General features: G+C 32.8%; 2 protein-coding genes across 3 annotated transcripts; both read right to left on the bottom strand.

Annotated features, from left to right (window-relative positions):
- Window positions 1–340: 340 nt before the first annotated feature.
- Window positions 341–8,187, bottom strand: LOC123883512 (signal peptide peptidase-like 4). The gene is made up of 14 exons (XM_045932342.1): window positions 7,631–8,187; window positions 5,967–6,125; window positions 5,769–5,880; window positions 5,524–5,643; window positions 5,216–5,367; window positions 3,346–3,525; window positions 3,027–3,061; window positions 2,745–2,907; window positions 2,584–2,637; window positions 2,327–2,419; window positions 2,042–2,184; window positions 1,555–1,625; window positions 1,236–1,319; window positions 341–877 (listed from the first exon to the last, which is right to left on the bottom strand). The coding sequence occupies exons 1-14, from the start codon at window positions 7,763–7,765 to the stop codon at window positions 774–776; spliced, it is 1,605 nt and encodes a 534-aa protein (XP_045788298.1). The 5' UTR covers window positions 7,766–8,187; the 3' UTR covers window positions 341–773.
- A 3,985-nt stretch (window positions 8,188–12,172) lies between these two features.
- On the bottom strand, window positions 12,173–19,722 carry LOC123883511 (U-box domain-containing protein 33-like). 2 transcript variants are annotated; one of them, XM_045932341.1, is made up of 8 exons: window positions 18,994–19,722; window positions 16,335–16,456; window positions 15,990–16,111; window positions 15,275–15,379; window positions 14,266–14,656; window positions 13,865–14,002; window positions 13,304–13,684; window positions 12,173–13,174 (listed from the first exon to the last, which is right to left on the bottom strand). In XM_045932341.1, exons 1-8 carry the CDS (start codon window positions 19,184–19,186, stop codon window positions 12,401–12,403), a joined length of 2,226 nt encoding a protein of 741 aa, XP_045788297.1. In that variant the 5' UTR covers window positions 19,187–19,722; the 3' UTR covers window positions 12,173–12,400. The 2 variants fall into 2 exon arrangements, with proteins under 2 accessions (XP_045788297.1, XP_045788296.1); XM_045932340.1 differs by having other exon boundaries at window positions 13,865–14,005; window positions 18,994–19,714.
- Between the last annotated feature and the right edge of the window lie 2,353 nt (window positions 19,723–22,075).

Raw genomic sequence — 22,075 nt, 5'->3', positions numbered from 1 at the left:
ATCTTCTAACGATAACATATCGTTAAAATCGCCATATTAATTTGTGTTATGAATGTCGTACTTTTCTGCTTTCATATACTTGATGCATGTTAGTTGGCCATTAAATCAAGCTTTTAAGGTCAAAATTGCATCATACCATATCTTATCAACTTAGAGACCATATTGAGCTATTATGGACACAATTCTGTACTTACCTTAATATTTGTGAATTTGTAGTAATAATGCACACTTAGGTTATTTTCATTTGTTTCCTCTGTAGGAATGCTCTAAAATTTGTTAACATAATTCCAACTATTATAGTGTTATTTAACAGTAAGAAGAATATAAGAATTATAAGATATTATGTTAATATTCTAATGATGGTAATTTTAAATATTAAACATCACAATAATATTACATTTTTTTTTTGAAATTGAAATTCACAGTAATATTACATTACAATACAAGTTATGACTCAGTATTTAGCAGCTTCTCAATGTAAGCAAGCCTTTTATTAGTCTTCTCTCTTTTGAATGGAGCTTCTCAATGTCATTTCTCTTTGCAAGACTTGGTATTGGAGAAGATTCTCATTGAAACAAAGCCGTCAACAAGAATATAGAGTCTCTTAAATAATCTTCTGACCTATCTCAGAAGAAAAAAAATAAAATTTACAGCACACAGTAGAACCATTTGGCTGGAATTTTGTTACATATGTTAACACAATCTCCTAATAGTTGCTATCACTCTCCTATATAAACTAATATATAGCTAAACATACAAGTCTGTTTGATTGGTTAATTGTCTTCTTGACTATGATGAGGACAAGGTCTTTCTGGTTCTCCTCTTGTCCATAAAATCTTGAGATCACCTCTCTTCTTTCCCAATGACAGAAAAGTGCCTGCAATTATGATTACACAACAATGTTATTGTAAATGAGTAACCTATAATTGGCACAACATTTTATTGGTCCATCTTGCAGAGTGATTCGACAAAATTTATGTTAGGTGTACTCTGTCCAACACAAGTGTTTATCAGGCTTGGGACCCGAATCTTCAATTATATTAATGATTGAAACTATGCATGATTCATGCAAAGGCATCTTCAACAACCAATAGAACACAATCCAATAGTACATGGGAGAGTTTTTATTTTAACGTAGATGAAGGGTGAAGTGTAAAATTCGGAAACTAGTATGCCACCATAGGTGTTTACACTTACAAGTTACAAATATTTATTTGTACGATGGTTATACTTACCAAGTGTAAATGGGACTATATAAAGCAAAGCTGGCTGGCCATGTCCATCCATCAAGTTTAAAGCCACATATGTGACGAGGAGACCTACAGACCAAAGTTTAAGAAATAATATATTAGAAAAAGCCAATAACTACCACCAAATTTGACGTCTCTAACACTTAACAACGGAATCAGGCACAGATTTTGTGTTTTTCAGTCTCTAAATATCAGTCACTATATTTCAAGTTTTTCTAGTCCATAAGTGAAGATAGAGATATACAGAAGCAATAGACATTAACATTTGGTCATGAAAGCTATCCCGAGATCAAGCATAGCATACCTAAACCATAAGCAGTCATTGCCCACACGAAGTATCCGGCTCGAAGGTTCTTCTTTGCCAACCAATCATACCTGTAAAGGTAGTTGTCGATAGAATAATTAAGTTTGTGAACTGTCAACAGATACAATACAACTATTTTCTCCATACAAGGAGGATCCCATGTGGACATGTATTTTATAGGCGTTTGGAAGAGCTTATTTTTGACATTAACCTGTAGGTAATTGGTTGGAAGAACTTACCAATATTGCTTATCATATGTCAATGAGTTGGTTTTAACTTATTTTCATAAACTCACCACAATAGTTTATAGAAACAGCTTATACACACCTTATGTGGTATTTAAGCTTAGTTCCTCTTCAATTGAAGAAACAACTTAAAATAAGGTCATATATGATAAACACATCGAATACCAAACCAGACATCCTCTTTATCACAAAAACAATAGTAATAGAAGGGTGATAAATTCTATGCTCAATAGACGACAAACCTTAGAGAAAATGCTACTAGAAGTCCTGGTAAGATTATATCCCCAAAACCGATGATGCTGTAGCCACCCCAAGGATCAAACAAACGTGGTAACTTGAGAAGCATGGGAATACCGTCTTCTCCACTCTTATCACCTCGAGCTACCTGTACAGAGAAAATGTAATGCTAATTTTAAGGCCAAAATCATGTATTCAGTTTAGGGGAAGGCAGCAGCATCATATTTAAGGCCAAAATCGAGCATTGTAGAGAACAGTTGAGGAGGGAGAGCTTTACTCAAAACACTCACCACTATCATCACACTCTCATGGAACCACCATTTAGAGACGAACACCCATAATATGTCATATAGGAAAGCACAACTGAGAAGAACAGTCCCAACCTGATACAGAGAAAGACGTATATGTCAGTGTCTTTCATCATAAAAGTCGAGTAGTATCCAACAAAGCTATTACAAAGCCCCATGCACAGCACCTGTTCTTAAATCCAAGACTGTCAAAAACAAGTATAAGAGATAGTGCCCTAGGGGTGTCTTTAGAATCATACCTTGAGATTTGGTATGCGAACAATCTGAAGAACTGTAATTATCAACGCGATACCCTGAATGACAGTCATAAGAAATATGGAAAATAGTGACATTAATAAGATAAGTGACATTAAGAAATTTTTAACTATAAGATAAGTGACATTAATAAAAATATTCTTACAAGAATATCTTGACCAATCCAAGCATATGATGCATGGCGTTTAACTGCCCAAACAACCGCAAATACTATGCAGAAAGGAGTAACAGCAAGTGTCAGATATGGAACAGCTCCAAAGAACGGTATCTTCACAAATGTTTGTGCAGGATGTTGAAACCATCTGAAACTGTAACAATTTTGCTTTTAATTCCATAAGGATACAAAGGATTATAATATGACAAACCGCGTAATCTACAACAACAAAGGACAAGAATAAATAGCTTCCTTCATGGACAAAAGACTTACCATGATAATAGAGCCACCAAACAAGTTTGCAGTCCCTGAAAGCATATCAAAAAATAAGGTCAATTTACTATACAAAACATTTTCAATTCTTAATTTGTATGTCGATGGTTGGAAATTGGAATGACAATTTGTTGTGAGTTTTTCTTTTCAATTGTGATAACTAGAGAAAATGCATTTCCGGAAACATTGAAAATGATGTTTTGACAGTTTACAGAATTTTCAGATATATGCAATCTGAATGAAACCAAAATCATGCGGCACTCCTAATGACTTTAATCAAGTAATTAATAATGCAAAGCCTAAAATAAGAATAACTCACCTCTATCCCACCGATGCAAAATAGAACTACGAGAACTTCAACAAACCAGAACGACATGAATTTATATAGCATAACCAAGAAACAAGAAGCAAGAACAACGAATAAAACTGCTGCTGTAGTACTGATTTCCACATAACCACGAGAACCAACACTTTCTGCAACATAGTCATCTGAAGCATCCTGCGAGCATAAGTATCCATATATCAGTAGCCAAATTAAGGAGTTCATAAATCTGAGCAGAAATATTCCTTTACAATAAAAAAAAAAAACTTTCAGACAATAAAAGAGAATAAACTCCTGTTTCTAAACCATCCCCCCAACAAGTAGCAAAAGACACAAAAGACTCATCGTTCTAATGATTTTGGCTTTGTTTAGATAAATTGTTTGATTAAGAATTAATAGCATAAATGCTTATCATATGCTTTTCTATAACAAAAGATGAAATAAAGTCAAACTACTTCCATATAAACTATAAGCTGTTTTAATAAGCTATTCTAGAGAGCTTATGGACATGTCATAAGCTGTTCCCATAAGCTCTTCTAAACAGTCTCACAAGAGTTTATGATAGTAGGTAAACTCAAATAAGACACTACCTTTTCCAAACACACCCTTTGTCTATTAAGCATTTTTTATTTCTATCAATTTGGCTAAAGAAAATATCTTATGCTTCTAATTATTGTATTCATTCTTTCTTCACTCTATCTTCTGATACTTGAATTGGTGATATACCGCTAAAGTTGAGATTTTGCCGTTTGTTTCAAACCGCAACAGAAAAGGAAGGCAAAATAATTGACATGGTTAACTGGTCTCACAGTGTCTGGGAATGGAAAGTTTCGTGGACTAGACAATTGGAATCTTCTGAACAGGCTTCTCTCGCGGAGCTAGTGTCTTGTTTAGAGTCAACAACCTTAAATGACCAATCTGATGACAGATTATGTTGGCTACACGAACAGCAGCACGGATTCACTATTAGTAGCTGTTACGCAGTGATATGCAGCCGCGTTATCGAAAATCAGCTGGATAATAATCTTGCTGCTTTGCTGTGCAGGTTGTGGCAAGCAAAGGTACCTTCTAAAGTCTGTGTTTTCAGCTGGAGACTTCTTCAGGAAAGTCTTCCAATGAGACTGAGGGCTCGTTTGGCCCAGCGTTTTTTAGAGCTTATGCAAACCGCCTATGCAATATAAATTAGGTTTTATGCTATTTTATAAGTTCACACTAGTGAAAATTGTAATTTTATAAGCTATTTTATCATAAACTACCTTGACAAACTTATAATAATATATAAAAATTGCATAAGTTGCTTGCATAAGCTCTAAAAAAAGCTGGGCCAAACGAGCCCTGAATTTATGGCAACGAGGAATGTTAATGGATCAGCATCAGCAGTGCTTCGTCTTCTGCTTTTGTGAAGTTGAATCGCTTAATCATCTGTTTTTTGCTTGTCGCGTTGCAAAAGAAGTTTGGCGGGCTATCTTTAATTGAATTCGTCGGGGGACGATGAAGTTCAAAATTTTCTATTGTTTAACAATTTAGTGAAAGGCCCTCACAAGCTTAAATTCTCTCATCTCTTTTGGATTGAAGCATGTTGGAATTAATGGTAAAGTGGCTAACATAACGGATATGGTGGATCGACTTAAAAGCACATCTTGGGTTTGGCTCTCACGTAGTAATAAAATAGAGAAAATGTATACTTATTCCGATTGGCTTAATAGTCCTATCTCTTGTATCCAATGCTTGTAACTTGAACCTTTGTATTGGGATTGAGTACCCCTTGTACTCGTTATAATGAAATTTGCTTATCAAAAAAATTAAATAAAAAAAAAAAAACTCTTGAGGGATTGAATAAAATTAGCATGAAAAGAAACTAGGAAACCTTTAAAAGCTTCTCTTGTTCAATAGCCGCTTCTCTGGCTGTCCAAGCAGACCAATAAGAAGCACATAAAATGGTACCAACAGCCATAAGCCACAAAAACACTTCTGCAACATCAACCAAGGGACGCAGTGGAGAGTATAACTGTATTGACACTTAAGAGCAAGAATTGTACATGCGGTAGAACAAAGACTACGTATCAGGTGGTATCGAAACATAATGTAGTCATTTCAATAATTAAATTGTTCTATGCCAAAGAAAAGCCGCAACAAATTACAACATAAGATACACTCAAAGAAAGTCAAGCATACCCATGGAGTTATTTTTTATGTGTCTTTCAATGTTTAATCCAGCATCTTGTGGAAGCATAACAGCAGGTATTCCAATATCAACATCGGTTTCATTTTCCTCACAAACCATCTTGAAAAGTTCTGTACATTAATGACATGCAATAATTTCTTAAAATAAACGGCAATTAATACAAGTTTCTTTGCTTAATCAAATAACAAATAGCTATGATCCGCAAGAACAGAACAAAACAAAATCGATAAAACACCTGTACGATAGTTTATAATGAGGATGGCAGAAGCACCGGCTTCATCAGCTATATTTGCTTTGGTTGTGAAACTACATTTTCCTCGGTGTACCAAAATGATCTCACTGGTGAGCTAACAATAGTGAAAAACAAAACAGGGTTAATAACAGATTAATAAATACTTCCAAATAACAGATTAAAAATGAACTTAAATAGTACCTTATTCTTAGGCTTGCTACAACAATCAGGAGGATCAGCAATGACAACTCTAGTATGATTGGCATGTTTTTCTTTTGATTCCAATGTAGGACCAAATCTTGCACCAACACCAACATATTCATCGTTTTCCACACCGTCAATCCATGTTGGGACTTTGACCTAATAGAAGTGAATAAATCATTTGAAGGTGTTAAGGAAAACGCACTATATGCAGTTTAAGAAAATAGCAATAGACCACAATGAATGAAAGATTACTTCAAAATCAAGAAATCATAAGCTAATTCATTCGCAGATTTTGTTTCTCAGAATCAGCACATGAAACACTTGTAAATTGCAACCATTGCCATGTTCTTGGTTAAATTTTGGATGTAAAATGGAAGCTATAAAGCTTTCATATAGGCTTACTTTGCAAATTTTGGATAACATCAACCTCAAGTGCCAAAGATACAAGTTTAAGTTTGTGTTTCGAAAACACACAACACCACGATAGAAAATCACGGTGGACTAGAAGCTATATAATGGAGCGCACCGTGGCAGTTGCCAACTGTTAAACTAAATGTATGCTAAGGGATAAGAATTATAGGCAAATGAGAAAGATAAGTGATTATGAATTTTTTTAAAAAAAAATCATCATATAAAAAGTAATTTTCAAATTTAGCATACTAGGACTACATAACCAATTTAGGGCAGTTTATTGCAATTTGCAAAATCTAGAAACACACCACTTGTGCCATAATAAATTCCAACTGTACACAACTAAGCATATATAAAAACAAAAAAAAAAAAACCTTAATGGAATCTTTGAGAATTAGTATTTTTTTCTCTCCTCTTACTACACTTCATTTTCTTAATAAATATATCATTTTCAACAACAGGGAAAATATAATTTTAATTGACCATACATCACATAAGATGCAGATCAACTTAGGCCCTGCTTGGATAAATAACTTAATTTAGCATAAACACAAAGCACTTATCATATAAGCAAGCTATTTCTTTATAACAAAAGATAAAATAAAATGAAATCGTTTTCATATAAGCTATAAATTGTTTTCATAAGTTATTAACAAGAGGTCAAAGAAATAAGGTGAAAACAACTTATTGACATGTTCACAAGTTATATTTTAATAAGCTATCTCAATTCTCAAACAGTCTTTCAAATGCTTACATGAGTAGACAAAATCAAATAACTGGATCCAAATTCCAAACACACTACAAGAAAACTGCAATTTAGCTTCGAAATTTTCAGAGTCTTTTCTGATGCTAATAGCGTCCAACAATGAAGCACGGACACTCCTCAGATTAGCACGGACACATGTCGGTGTCCACGGACACCGACAACACTTATGATTATTATGTCATTTTCTCAAGATTATTATCAATTGGTGTCCGATGTCATGTTTGTGTCCGTGCTTCATAGGCGTCCGATTAGCGTCCACTAATAAATCTAACATAAATGTCTCTTTTGTAAACTAAAATCCTAACCAACTTTCCAATTTTTTCTATCCTAATAAAAAAGTTATTTTTTCTATGTTTTCCAAATCTCTTCACTATTCCAACATATTCTAAGCAAACAAGAATCAAAACCAAGATCAAAACAACCAAAAAATACAATTTTTCTTCACTAGTTATGGAATTCAAATAAAGAATAAAGAATTAAATACCAGAACAAAGTTATTCTCACAACCAGGCCTTGTAGGAGCAACATCATCATGATGAACAATATCACCAGCCAAAACCAAAGACACACCAAACAAGAACACATAAACCACACTATATACACCTCCAAATGAAACCATTTTAAGAACTAAGAATCTTGAATGAAAATTTGAAGAACAAAGCAAAAGGGGTATCAAAGAAAGTAAAAAAAAAAAGTGTTTCTTTATTTGTTTAGAGAGAAAACAAAGGAAGGTACAGAGAAAGTAGGAAGAAGGAAGTGACGGTGGAGAGAGAGACAATGAAAGAAGAATTTATTACTATTATTGTTGTTAATATTGTTTTCCTAAGTTTTTGTTTTGTCGTTTGTTGGTGTGTGGAAAAAACTGTTAGTGGTGAATCTTTGAGCTTAAATATACTATGTAGAATTTGTTGTTGCAGTGTAATGCTGATGATAGTTCTCACTTGGTTGTGTCTGCCACATGTTTTGTTCTGTATCTGAGTTTGTGATTCTTACTTTGTGTTGAGTCACATTGCTATAGTTATGGTTACTTTTTTCTTTTAATGTATGGAAAAACTTAATGCTTTTGGATTTCCATCTTTATAGCTCCTAAATTTAAGCAATTGAAAAAAGTTAAAAAGTTTTTTTTTAGTATTAACTCTCTGATTTTTGGGGAAGGGAGCTCCGGTAATTTAGAGTTCGATCAGAAGGTAAGTAAAATCCGACCAAAATTTCGATGATGACTTGTATCACACTACCTTTAAGAATTTGGCTTTAGTGTAGTGTAATTGCATACAGTTAACACATAAATAAATTATATACGGTTGTGTAGAGTCATTTGAATGCACACAACCTCAATCCCTATCTTTTAAGCATAATTTCAAGGGTCCGAGAAAACGAACATAAATTTTGATTTGATCACTAGTATTTAATTTTCTTATTTTATTTTAACAAATTGACCTCCATTTAAAGAGAAAATGTGTTTGAACATTAAAATAGAACTTTAAATTCAATGACTCTCAGTTTTTGGGATCAGATCTCTCACGGTTATAGCAAGGTGCCGTAATTGATCTGGACCGACCGATTTTCAATTGACATCTAAGAATATTTTGTTGTATAAAATTGAATTTTATATCTGAAACGTTTGATCTCAAATTAATGATTATGCTTAATTATAATGTGAAACAGTATCATTATTTGGCAGTAATGAATCCAAATTCATGGTATTTTTGACATATATTTATAAGATGAAAAACAAATTGGAGATAAAATTATGGATGAACATTCTTTGTAACCTGGAAATATTGAACTCAATAGTCAAAACCACAAATGAAATCTAATCAGCTACTAGATAGTACTAATTAGTATCACTATCATCATTCATAGGTGTATAATTTTTTACAAATAAATGGCTTGTTCAAAAAAAAAATCCTTTATATATTAAGACAGAAAACTCAGCAAACATCATTAAGCACCTAAATGCAACAATTATCCCGCCTAAACTTTCTGGCCTTTGGTTTCCATTTTTTTTTGTCAGGGTTTTCACATTTTTATTTCCAACAAAATAGTATTAGGAAATATTAAAAACTTTCTAGTCACCATTACAATTCCCAATTTCAACAACAACCTAGACACCTCGTCGGTCTTCGCCTCTTCATATTTCCTTTTCTATTTTCTTTTTCTAATTTTTTTTCATTTCATTGTCTTTGCTTCAAAAACAACTTTTTTTTTCCATTCCCTTTCTATTCTCATTCTCATCTTTGAGATACGCAATCTCTTCTTCATACATTCTCACTTTCGTTTACAAATAACTGTACATTAATATATTTTATGTGCCTCTCACACCAATGTCTTCTTCAATGACATTTCCTTCTTCTCATTTTATTTGGTTATATACCGTATGTTTGTTACATTTACTTAGTTTTTCGGTTAGGTTAAGTTATGTTATTTACTTAGTATATATATATTAGTTTGTTAGATTTAAATTTATCCTTTTATTTTCTCCTTTTCAGTTATTAGTTCATAACTAATACCTTTGTGTATATCAATGAGATGGATATTCATGATATTCAATTTGTAAAGTGATAATTATTGTTTATTTATTTATTTAGTTATTGGTTAAGGAAGTTAATTATCATAGTTCCAATTTGTTGTTCTTATTTTGGTTTAGTCTAATGGAGTAAATTTTTTTCTCAATTTGTTTTATGAAATTGTATTTTATGTCATAACAATATCGAAGATTAACAAGTTTGGAATGTAGTTTTTTTTTCTTTTGATGGATTTGAAACAGCTTGCCCACTGTTAAATACTAAGATTGTTTATGAAATTTTATGAGTAAATTGAACTTGCACTATTAGTGAATAGGTCACGAACAATTTCTGGACCTATATGTCAATTATCAATCCTGCTTACGGGTTTGTATAGTGTCCTCTTTAGGTGCTATGGTTCTTTTTCCCTTTCAGGATTTTACTTTTTTGTCCTTAAATAAAAACTTCGGTTTCTACGAATCGATTTTTTTTTCCTTGAAAAAAAAACGGTTTCTGTTAAGCGAATTTTTCCTAAATTTAAACTAGAAAAAAAATTGATTTATGTGGCAAAATTGAATTTTTTTTTTAGGTATAAAAGATACATAGAGGCCCTAAAGAGAACATTGTATAGTTTTACGAGATGAGTCAATTGATGAATGTGGCTCCATTGAGTAGATCTTTATTTTATTACGAGTACTTCACTCATATTTATCGGGTGTATATCCCGTGCGTGCATCGCAAGGGAGAAAGTACTAGTTGACAAATAAAATATGTACCTAATTAAAAAAATTGCAACATATTGATAATAAACAAGTTGTAAATCAGCATCATCGACTGGAAAGAAACAAGGATATTAATATCAAGGCTTAATTATTATTATTATATTGAATATATTAAAATAAAGAAATAAAAAAAGTTTTGTGTCGTACAGTGGTCCTTTTGTTGTTATTGATAGTCATAGTATATATAGTACATATGGTCCTTAAACTTCCCCCACTTTCTTTGGCCGTGTGGACCATTTTTCATACAAGTGGATGATGTAGACTTTAGCATAGATTTTTTTCAGCTGCATTCATCATATACTATTCGTATTTTTTTTTTTATTGTTGATAGATGCTATTGTAGTACCAATTAACTACTTATGTGTTATGGACTTAAAACTTTTGGTGTCCGTCACATCTATAATCTATTAACTTATATAAATATTATCTCACAAATTCAAAATACGTCTCATTCTAACATCTCACTTACCTCAAGTTTATACTGATTTATGCGTCGGAGTATGTTTACAGGTACATACACTCTCTTGCATCATTGTCATCGATCTCCACCTCGGATTCTGACTTCCACCTCCATCCACGAAACATTCCTTTAATCGATCCACTTTCACTATAAGTCATTCTCCTTGTACTCTAAGTTATGTTACGAACCTTGATGCTGTATGTGGAGATCGAACCAATGAGCTCTCTTAGCCTTATTTAGGGTATGTGTTTCGGTACACCTATAAAGTCTCACATCATTTGAGATTCACGGTCAAATGTAGCCTACAACACTCACACTCCTCAATGTCAAATAATTTTGAGGGCCCGAATTAAAATCAGATGTATAAAAATCTTAAAAACATGAAACTAATTGTACTTTAGAACTCTCAAACTCCTTTATATGCAATTTTTAAGATTATAATTATAACGATACTTACAAAGTAATAAGACAACCTTAAGATATTTCTTCCAACCAACATAGACTTAAAATTTAAGTTATTCGATGAATTTAAAAAATTTACTTTTACACCGGTGTAGTAATTCATGTGATTTTTATCATTTTTAAATAACAAAATAACCGTGCTTATAAAATTAAAAAAAAATAAAAATAAAAAATAACCGAGATTGAAAAATTAAACTGATTCCTCATTGGTAGATGAAATAGTCTAATCAAATCTTATTATAGCCCCTCCACACCAAGTCTCACTCTACATGCACTTTTCAAAGAGGTGGGGGATGTCTAGTCTAAGAGAGGAGGATATGATTATGGATAATGTTCATAATGTGTGGAGGTTGTCTGTCAAGTCTTACAATGGACAATATATATGTGAAACTTGGTTAATTCTTAATGGCTATAAACATGTGATTGATAATGTGATAAATATATATTATTTCAGATTTTAAATATAAACAAAAATTCGTCAAAATAAATTGATATATTTAGCGTGTGTTTGTTTTCACGTTGAAAACAAAGCAAATGTATGTCCAGCAAAACAAACTCCACCTAATCAAGGTTCACCTCCTAATCCCATAATCAGAAAGGCACCTCACAGCTTCCAAATCATCAAAGAAAACATCAACCCGACCTAGAAAGTTGCCACTAACATTATCATTACTAATTTTATTTTTCTGAGTATCATTATCAACAACAGCATTCAGCACTACCATATAAATATATACATAAATTCTGTTTTGCCATATACACATCATATGCTACAAAATATGGTATAAAAAACTCATGGAATAAAATATATACCATTACCATGACAGCTATAAACTATGGTATAAAAAAATAAATATAATGACAATTGCTTTGCTTCTACTAGAAACTTAATATATAAACATGCAAAACTAGCTACAATTTAATCAAAATGAGAAAATAAAAAATGGAAGGTTTGATAAGTGACTTTGAAACCAATCATGCATTGCAAAATGAAGATTATGATTTGGAACATAGAATTTGTCCTCGGTCATTTGTCGTGGCCACTTTTAAGTCGTTCGATTAAGTTGTTTATCCAAACAGGACATAAGACCAAAAGTGTTCGTGATTGCGCCACTACAAGAAGCTCTCATTGGTTCCAACACTTTCCACACATCTGAACAAAGTTCTGGCCTTCTCCTTTTATTCATATCACAACACCTCAAAGCCAAATGAATCAAATTTTCGGCTTCTGCAATAGGCCAATCTCCGGCCAAAGGATCCAAAAGTGATTTCAATTCTCCACCGGCATTATTTAATGCATATAACACTTCATTCTTTATCCCTAATGCTAGTTTTCCAGTTATTAATCTCAATAACACAATTCCAAATGAATAAACATCTGATTTTGTAGTAAGTTCACCTGTACCGAAGAATTCAGGATCCATGTATGCAAAAGTCCCCTTTGCAAATTTAGTGATCCAAAACTGTGTACTACTGTTGTTACTTGAAGAATCATCTTGACACGATAATATACGACAAATTCCAAAGTCGCTAAGTTTGCTTACGAAGTTTACATCGAGAAGAATGTTGGAAGGTTTTAAATCACCATGCACTATGCTGTGAGGTTTATTGGAATGGAGAAAAATTAGAGCAGAACATAGTTCTGTCGCAATGCGAATTCGAGCCTGCCATGATAATGGCGAGGTATTACTGTCGTTGCAGATGAGATGATCCTCGAGGCTTCCATTTGGTAAATATTCATAGATAAGAGTCCTTGTTTCTTGGTTTGCTCCTATAAGTGTGACAAGATTTCGATGCCTTAACTTGCTCAATACCGTAACCTGATACAGAACCAAAAATAGGTGTCAAAATATATACTCGTTTCACTTTATAATCCTTACAAAATGAGGTATGCGAATTCGCCCTTCAATGTAGAAAACATTCAAAAAAAAACTCAAACCATATATTACCTCTTGTTGAAACTCCGAGGGTCCTTGAGTGCTGTTAGGGTTCAACATTTTTATAGCCACTTCGGTGTGACGAAGGATGCCTTTAAATATACTTCCGTATCCGCCTTCACCAATCTTTAACGATGGATTGAAGTTACATGTTGCTTCTTCAATCTCTGAAAAAGAAAACTCTGACAAAAGTTGAAGAGATTGTGTTCTTGAGGCTTCACCAATTTGATTCTCTGTTGATGACTTGTGATCCAAGGCAAGTTCGAGTTCCTTATTGACTTTTTCGATTTGGCTTCTCATGTTATCAATTTCTTCTTTTGCTTTCTCTAGCGCCTCTTCTAAGTATTTCCGTAGTTTCACCTCTTCTTCGTACAAGATTTTGGTGTCTTTATTCTGTATATTAGATGTTTCAAACAATAAAATTAGCAACGGACAATTATGATGGAAAAGATGAAATACCGTTCCAATTTCTTCGTCACAGAATTAGAGAAAGATTTCGCGCTTTCCCTCTCCAATTAGTGGCCTACATTGCGCAAGTGATAAACTCAATAAAAAAGGACCACAGTTAGTTACCTTGCGTATCACATCCAAGACATCTTTTTCAGCTTTTCGACGCCTAACAGTTTCCTGATAAGCATCCCACCTAGCTTTCTCAGCCTCAGCCATAGCTTGTTCAAGTTGGTCATACACACTATCATCCCTTCTTCCATCCTGCTAGTATTCAATCACAAAGTACAAAATGTTAGTACTATAATGCTAGTGTCATTCATACAAACAAGAGGATTTTCACTTTTAATTACAAAACTCTTTCATTTCTTGTTTTCAAAGATTTGTACAGAAAACACCGTAAACAAAATATTATTGTTTTCAGTGTTTTCTGTATAAATATTCGGAAATACGAATAAGAAACATGCACATGTACCACAACTCCACAAGTGACACAAACATTCTTAAAGAGGAAAAATAATATATACCAGCACACTAGGAGGTGATGCATGATAAAGATCCTCCTCTTTGATACTAGACAGGTAACTCTTCAAGTCCAACACATTCTCACTGCCATCACTAATCAAATTTGTGTTCGATGCCGCAGTTTCAACTGATGAAGGTGAAGGACTATAACTTGGTTCGTTATCAAACTTGCTTTGTGGAGTTGAAAACCATTCTGAAGAAGAAACAGATGATGCTATGCTCCTTCCACTTTCAGATACTGAGCTCATAGATCTTACTCTATGATGAAGTAATTCTTGATCATGTGAAATTGATTTAGATCTTAAGTGAGGTGAGTGACCAACTTCAGAGTTTTGCATTTGCTTTGCCAAAGGAGATGTGCCCTCTACTCTAAGTTTATCCATACTGCAATCCCTGTGTTGATTAATTGATACTTAAATTAGTACTCAGGATAAATCAAAGTGCAATGACAATACTATGACAAAGTTCTGAAAATATATGAAGCATTGAAATAGACATGGACACCGGACACAACACAGACACGTTGACACCGGTAAAATTTTGAGAAAATGAATCGATTGATAATCACATGTGTCAATGTCATTCCTGGTCTCGGACACTGGATACATACACAGACACATAACACATTTACACTGGTTAAAATTTGAGAAAATTAATTGATTGAACGTAATCAGATGTGTCAATGTCGTCCTGGTCTCGGACACTAGACACATACACAGACACATAACACATTGACACCTGTAAAAATTTGAGAAAATGAATTAATTGAATTGAATGTAATCACATGTGTGTCAGTGTTATCCCGGTGTCTGACACTAGACACGCCTTCCATCAGAAGTGTCGGTGCTACAGAGTATACACCTTAAAAGTATGTGTAACCCATGGAGCTCATGTGTATTCCTAGGAAATTACAAATATTTAAGCTTCCATCAAAATTTTGATTATCTTCATGTAGTGAAACAATTAATGTTCATTTGTTCATCAGCATTTAAGCTGTAACATAGTATATACCTTGTCTGTATAAGATAACCTTTGCAGATAAACTGTATAAGACAAGAAGCTGGAGCTTTTTCACATACATAGATGGCTTTCTTAGATCTTAGACTTGTCATTCTCCTGCAATGTCATGAAACTGAACTTGTTCAAAACAATATATTTGCATCATGTCGGTCCTAAGGCCGGATACCAAGTTTTCAAAAAAAAAAATTTTTGTATCATAGATTCATAGTCACTAATAACAGATTGGAGAATATTGAAGCAACAAATAAGAATTTAAGACATAAAGGACTAAATAAGCGTTTTAGTCCTTGAAATCGTAAGGGTAGGTCATTTTAATCTCGCAAATTTGCGAAATAGCAATTTAATTCCTTAGAACATTTAAAATTGTGGCAAAAAATTAAATTTTTTATTATTAATATTTTTTAAATTTAGAGGGTTAAATTGTTATTTCACAAATTTGAGAACCTTCATTGATGGATTTAGTGGAGTTGCCGAATGCATGCAGTCATGCAGTCGCCCAATCCTTGACCGTCCGATCTAGATCGGACGTCCTAAAAAAGAAATTGATTTTCTTTTAAATAAAAATTAGTTAATTACTTACTGCAAATTTTAGACTGTTCGATCTTAACCAAACATACACAGATCACTGATTACATGATTGCACAGAAATCCAATCTATAGGTGAATAGCTTAAATCAAATGTAACCATAATAAATTTTGGTCTCACCTAGAGTGGTACTTATCAGAAGCTGCTCCCATTACAAGGTTTTGTATGTTATGTTGGGATATAAGCTCTATAATCCCTTTTTCAATGCAATCCATTTCAATGTGCAATTTATTTGCCCTCACCTATATATCACAAAATTATTCAAGTAAGTTTTAAAATTATAATACTTTTTGGTGTAAACCGGATATCCTCTGCGCGCAACTGCAGAAACTAATCCTTCAAGCCTTGTGAGACCCAAATGGATGACAAACTCTCCCTAAGAGTTTTAACACTGCTGCATGCCCAAGCGCCAGTATAATGCTGCAATCACATGAAAATATAGTGATGAAAACAACAATCACGTACCCCCATTCTTTGACAGATAAGAAGATAAGAATCTAGAGTCTTATGCATGTCTTGACTTTCAATTTCCCTGTATGCTTTAACTTCTTGCCTTGTCAATGCATTTGCTGGAAATTTACCTCCCACTGCATGTATAGAGCACAACATTGCAATCATTTTTCACTAGTTATCCAACACTATTAATAAAATAAAGTCATAAGATGATTTGATTTTAAATATTTTCTTAAAAAAACTAATAAATAATGACTTTTTATGTTAATAGTTAAAATTTATTTACTTTTTATTTTTTAATGAAAAAAAAGCTATTTATTCTCTTTAATTTTCACATAAAATTTTACTTGTTTTTAGGGTTTTGTTTCTTGTCACCCCCTCTTCTTTTTCTTTTTTTTTTCTCTTTCTATTTATCACAGAAATTTTAACTTACCCTCCCTTCGGAGACATCCGATAAAATTGGAACGATACATAAAAATTTTAACTTACTCATGTATTCATCAAATTAAATCATTATAAGAGGTAAAATCTTTATATTTTTCTCGGAAAATGAACAATCTCATACATAAATTTTAATCAAATGACAATGTTAATATTATTAGATTGAACACTTTCATTCAAATCTAACTCAAAAAACCTCTTAGTGTATGTGAATTTTAATAGTATTTATCGTTTCGGAAAAAAAAATGAACAACCTCACTTTAGAGTCTAAAGTTGGTGCAGTACTGTTGAGGTTTTTATGTTGGCTACATTTTGCAAAAACAAGTTATAGCCAGATGCTGGACAGAGATGTTGTAGCATCATCGTACAACATCCTGATGCTCTGTTTTCGTGCAGAATTTTTATTTCAAATCTCAGTCAAGATTTGCTTCAATTATATATGCAAGCATGTGCATCTAACCAAAACGAGCCTTGTTCTCCAAGCTTCAGGAAGTGGGCTTAAGGAATATTATTTAAAACAAAAATATAACTTGATTATATTTTTGTGTTTTTGTGCGTGAAGAAAAAAAAAACTGGATATATTTTTGAAATTAATCTTGTGAGCTAGCTAATGACGATGATTCCAGCTGTTTATTTGAAGCCTTGGTTCTCAACTTTCTGGAAGGTTGTTTGTATTATTTAAAACAAAAATATAACATGTTATATTTTTGCGTGAAACAAAAATTGGTTATATTTTTGAAATTAATTTAGGGCTGGCCGCAATTCCTCCAGCTATGAGGGTCTGAAAACCTAGCTTGCACATCAAGACAATTCAAGGCTATAAATACATGAAGACTCAGACCTATTTGTGCACCGAAGCCATTGTTCAACAAGATGTAGTCTTTAAGGTTTCGTGTCTTTGAGTCACTCTCTAGGAGAGTTGGTGTAAGTGAACCACTCGGGTTGTGAGATGGTCACTATGTCCTCACTCAGAAACCTATAGGTAATGAGTTGAGTATTGTACTTGGAGGAAGCTTGTAAGCAACTCCAAATTGTGAACTTAGTCAAGTATTGGCTAGGTATTAGTTTCTTAGGAGGGTGTCTCCATCTTTGATCGTTATAAAGTTGACAGCAACATGGTACATGTTGTTAGAGGGAATTTGGGACGGGGTCTCATTATCTAAGAGGTTCTTAGATAGGATTGCACGGGTAGTGTCTAGGCGAGAAGTCAAGTACCGGGTGTTGGTCGAGGGCTTTGAACTAGAGCTATTATAGTGAATTCATTCCTGGATTGGTAATCCTCCAGATTAGGTGACGTTGCACCGAACTGGGTTAACAAACGATCTGTCTTATTTATCTTCCTGCACTTAATTTATTCTTTCTATTGTGTTCTGTACTGGTACGAGATGTTGTAGCATCTTTCGCAGCATCTTTCCACCAGTCTGCCAGAATTTCAAGTACCATTTGTTGATGAGCATAATTATATGCAAATTATAGGAAAATGAGAAATTTTTAGTAGTCGAATTGAAACACCATAGTTTGATTTTCTAATTTTACTAAATAGTTACTCTAGAGTAGCTAAAATCCAAAATAATCATTTTCATAATAATTAAATATTGAAACAAAATCCAACATTTGAGTTTGCTAAAAAGTATGACGAAGGTTTCCAATAAAGCCATGATTATAAAAAGTAAAATAGATCTCCCTGTCCCTTTTGGGTTTTTTAATTCAAACACCTGACCTCACAACTTCTAAAATATTTGTAGTCAAATCAGGAAAAGGATTGCCTGCAGTTGAATTTTACTGCAGGGTCCTGCTGTAAGGCTTTTAAGTCATTCTTATCCACATTCTTTTTTTAGTTTATAATTTGTTTATATTATTTAAATAATAATTGGGCAAAGTTACTCAACTGTGTCATCCTGCAGTTACACACAACTGCAGGTAATCCAGATTCGTCAAATCAAATAACAAACAGTTATCCTCTAGGTTGCTTGCAAAATTTGAGTCTTTATTGAAAGGGTTGCAGTCCCATGTAATCTTAATAAGACATAATTTTAGGTCATCGTGGTTGCTACAACGCGTATGCGGTCATTCCGGTTATTACGCGTGTTGCAGCAACTACAATAACTGCAATCGCAACAAACGCAACCATTACTGCATCCACGAACGCAACCGCCATTTAAAAACCGTGCTACACCTTAAAATTATAATACATTTTACTTGAATGAAAAAAAAAATGACAAACACTTACTCATGGGGATCTTAGGCGCTGGGACATGAACATGAAGAATACAAATATTCTTCCCTCCAGAATTTTGTATTGCCCATATCACATTTAATTTGCTATCTTTAACATCTTTAGCCACAGCAACATAAATTGTATCACGAACCCCACTTGAATTAACCTCTACAATTTCTCTCCTTGTGTCCATAATTGAGTTCATACAACTTACCAAAGCAATACCAAACTATAGAATGATTGAAATTGATAAGCTTAGAAGTAAGTTACAACATCAACATAGGGATTATTGTGAACTCAAATATATGTTGAAGCTACAAAATATCAACATGGAGACTCAAATATGTCTATATCTAAGATTCTAGAATATGAAGCTGTAAAACCAACATGGGAATTCAAATATGTCTCACTCAAATTCACTTGATCACAAAAAACAAAAAATAAATACAGATGGAATGAAAAGTGAAGAATGAAAAGAATAAGCCTTTTTTAGTACAGGTGTTTGTGTAAAGAGATTTTTTATCTTCTTTTAGTGGAAAGGAAGAAGAGAAGGTAGAGACAAATAAAAAGAGACACCGGCCATAATCATTATAACTAAAAATTCTAGGAAATTACTACATGAACAACCTTGTGGCTTTTGTGGGCTCCATTTAGCAAAATTATGTGGCTAATTTTTGTTCTTACACTTTTCTTTTTGTCTATGATTTGCTTCCTCGTTCTCCTTGACTTTCTTCATATGAAGTTTCGAAGAAATGGTGTTGCAAAGATGATTAAAATGAGAATCATTTTAGAGAATATTCTTACTTAAATTTCATTTTCAAAAAGATATTGACTCAAATAGTTTGATTGATTTTAGCTAAGCTTAAAAGAAAAAAAATTATTATTAAGAAATTAACCTTTTTTTTTTTAATAAAGTAGTCTAATGACTAAACTTTTACCTTTAAAATAAATAAATAAATAATCGTCTACTAACCAAACTATATTTGTGTGGTCAAGAAATTGAAGTCTCAATCTATCTATATTTGCTATTAATTAATACTTATTTTTTGCGCGAAGCCGCCGTGGAAGTTGGTCATGTAATCTCTAAATAGTCCCCCACGCAACAGAAGCATTTGTCACTGAACCATCGATGTTAGCCTTCATCCAATTTTTTTTTTTTTGACTAAAGCCTTCATCCAATTAATACTCGGAGTCATGGGGCATTTTTAGTATTTTCCTATTTTTATTTTTCAAATCATTCAAAACTTTTTGTTTCAAAAAGAAAAAATCATTCAAAACTTTTGCTAATAGTTGAGTTAATGTAAATGTGACGCTAGCTTACAAAATTGCAAATGTCACGCTATAGGTGCTAAGTGCTGAGGTGTATGAAAAAATAAAGGAATAAAAAACTCAAATTTCAAAGATTTTGGTACTACCGTAAAAAGATAAATCTTAAATTTAAGAGATTTGAAAGAATTTGAATATAAATATTTTTTAAATGTTAAAGTGCTGTATAAAAAAAAGGAGAATTATTATTTAGTTAAATCCACGATCATAAAAGAAGCTAAATCCACGATCATATATAAAAAAGTTTCAAATGGCTTATCTACCGTTATCTCTCAATTTATATTCTTATTCTTATTAATAATTTTAAACAATTTAAACGAAACTAGAATTATTTTTTGACATAACGAATCTAGAATTATTATTTAGTTATCATGTTACTATACTTATTTTTTGACGTAATGTTACTATACTTATTGAAAAATATGGAACTATATTGAATATAGAAAAGCATATAATATATGTAAAAGTGTATGAATGAGGAAGCTTCTAAAGGTATTTTAATAGAGTTATCTTATCTTTTCTTTTCTTTTTTTGTCAGGTTTTTATAGAGTTATCTATTTGTACCTATAAATATATTTTTTGTACTTGTTATTTATTTGGAATCAAATAAATTATGAATTCTCTTCTAGATACCATTTTCTTCCTCAAGAAAAATAGTAATTAAATTGATCAAATGATTGAATTTAAGTGATTAATAAATTTTTTATTGGATGAATTATTCAGGATAACTCGAGTTTAATTTTTATGAGGAACATTTTTTGGCCAAATAAATTATTAAAATGGTCCATGATGACTTTATATGGTGCTCTCAAATAGGTCCCTAACTTTATGAATATTACACAAAGTTCATGACTCTCGCAAATTTCATTCATATTAGTCTTTCTGAAAGTATGTTAGGGACTAAGCTAATAAATTTAGGGAGCGAATTGATATAATAATTTAAGGGGGTGCATTCAATTAGGATTTTGATGGATTTTAAAAGACTTTTTTATGATGATAAAATCCTGTGGTATTCAACACTAGTACAAATATGACATATTACTTAAGCATTTTACATCTGACGAACATATGTCAGATGTAAAATGCTATATGGAGTAGTCTTTTCATCTGGTCTCAATATCCACAGATGTAAAAAATATATAGACAAGACTTTTTACATCTGCCTTCAATATACCAGAAGCATAACTAAACGCGGTGGCAATCTTGTAATTATGGCGACAATTATCTAAAATATATATATATCTGGCCATATTTAGGCTCAGATGTAACAAGTTAAGTTGAATAAAAAAAAAATAATAATATTTTTTGGAACCAATCAGCTGATGGAGTATCTCTCTCACAAGACTAAAAAAAAACAAAAAAACGCTAAGTGTAAAAAAACACAATCAGATATCCCTAAACGCTAAGACTACCAAAAGAACCAAAACGCTAAGAACGACCCATCTCTCTCGCGATGCAACCCTAGCGCCGTCGACCTATACCTCTACCTCTACCGGCGCCGTCGACCTTTATCTCATTCGTCTTCTCTCTCTCACTCGCTCGCAGTCGTCCTAAGCGCCGTCGTCCTCTCTCTCACTCGTCAAATCGAACTCCAAATCGAAGCTTTCTCCAAATCGAACCCCAAATCGAACTCCAAATCGAAGCTTTCTCCGGCCTCTACTCTCACGAACGGAACCTTGTCTTTCCCTCTCACATCGATTCAGGTACTCTTCTTTCTTTTTTAATCGTTTTTAAATTTTTTCCTTTTCGTGATTCCTTTCCCTGATTT

The sequence above is a fragment of the Trifolium pratense genome, linkage group LG5 (assembly GCF_020283565.1).
Source record: "Trifolium pratense cultivar HEN17-A07 linkage group LG5, ARS_RC_1.1, whole genome shotgun sequence".
Lineage (NCBI taxonomy): Eukaryota > Viridiplantae > Streptophyta > Magnoliopsida > Fabales > Fabaceae > Trifolium > Trifolium pratense.
The sequence above is the reverse complement of the archived record's forward strand: the minus strand, read 5'-3'. Positions and strand labels throughout refer to the sequence as shown.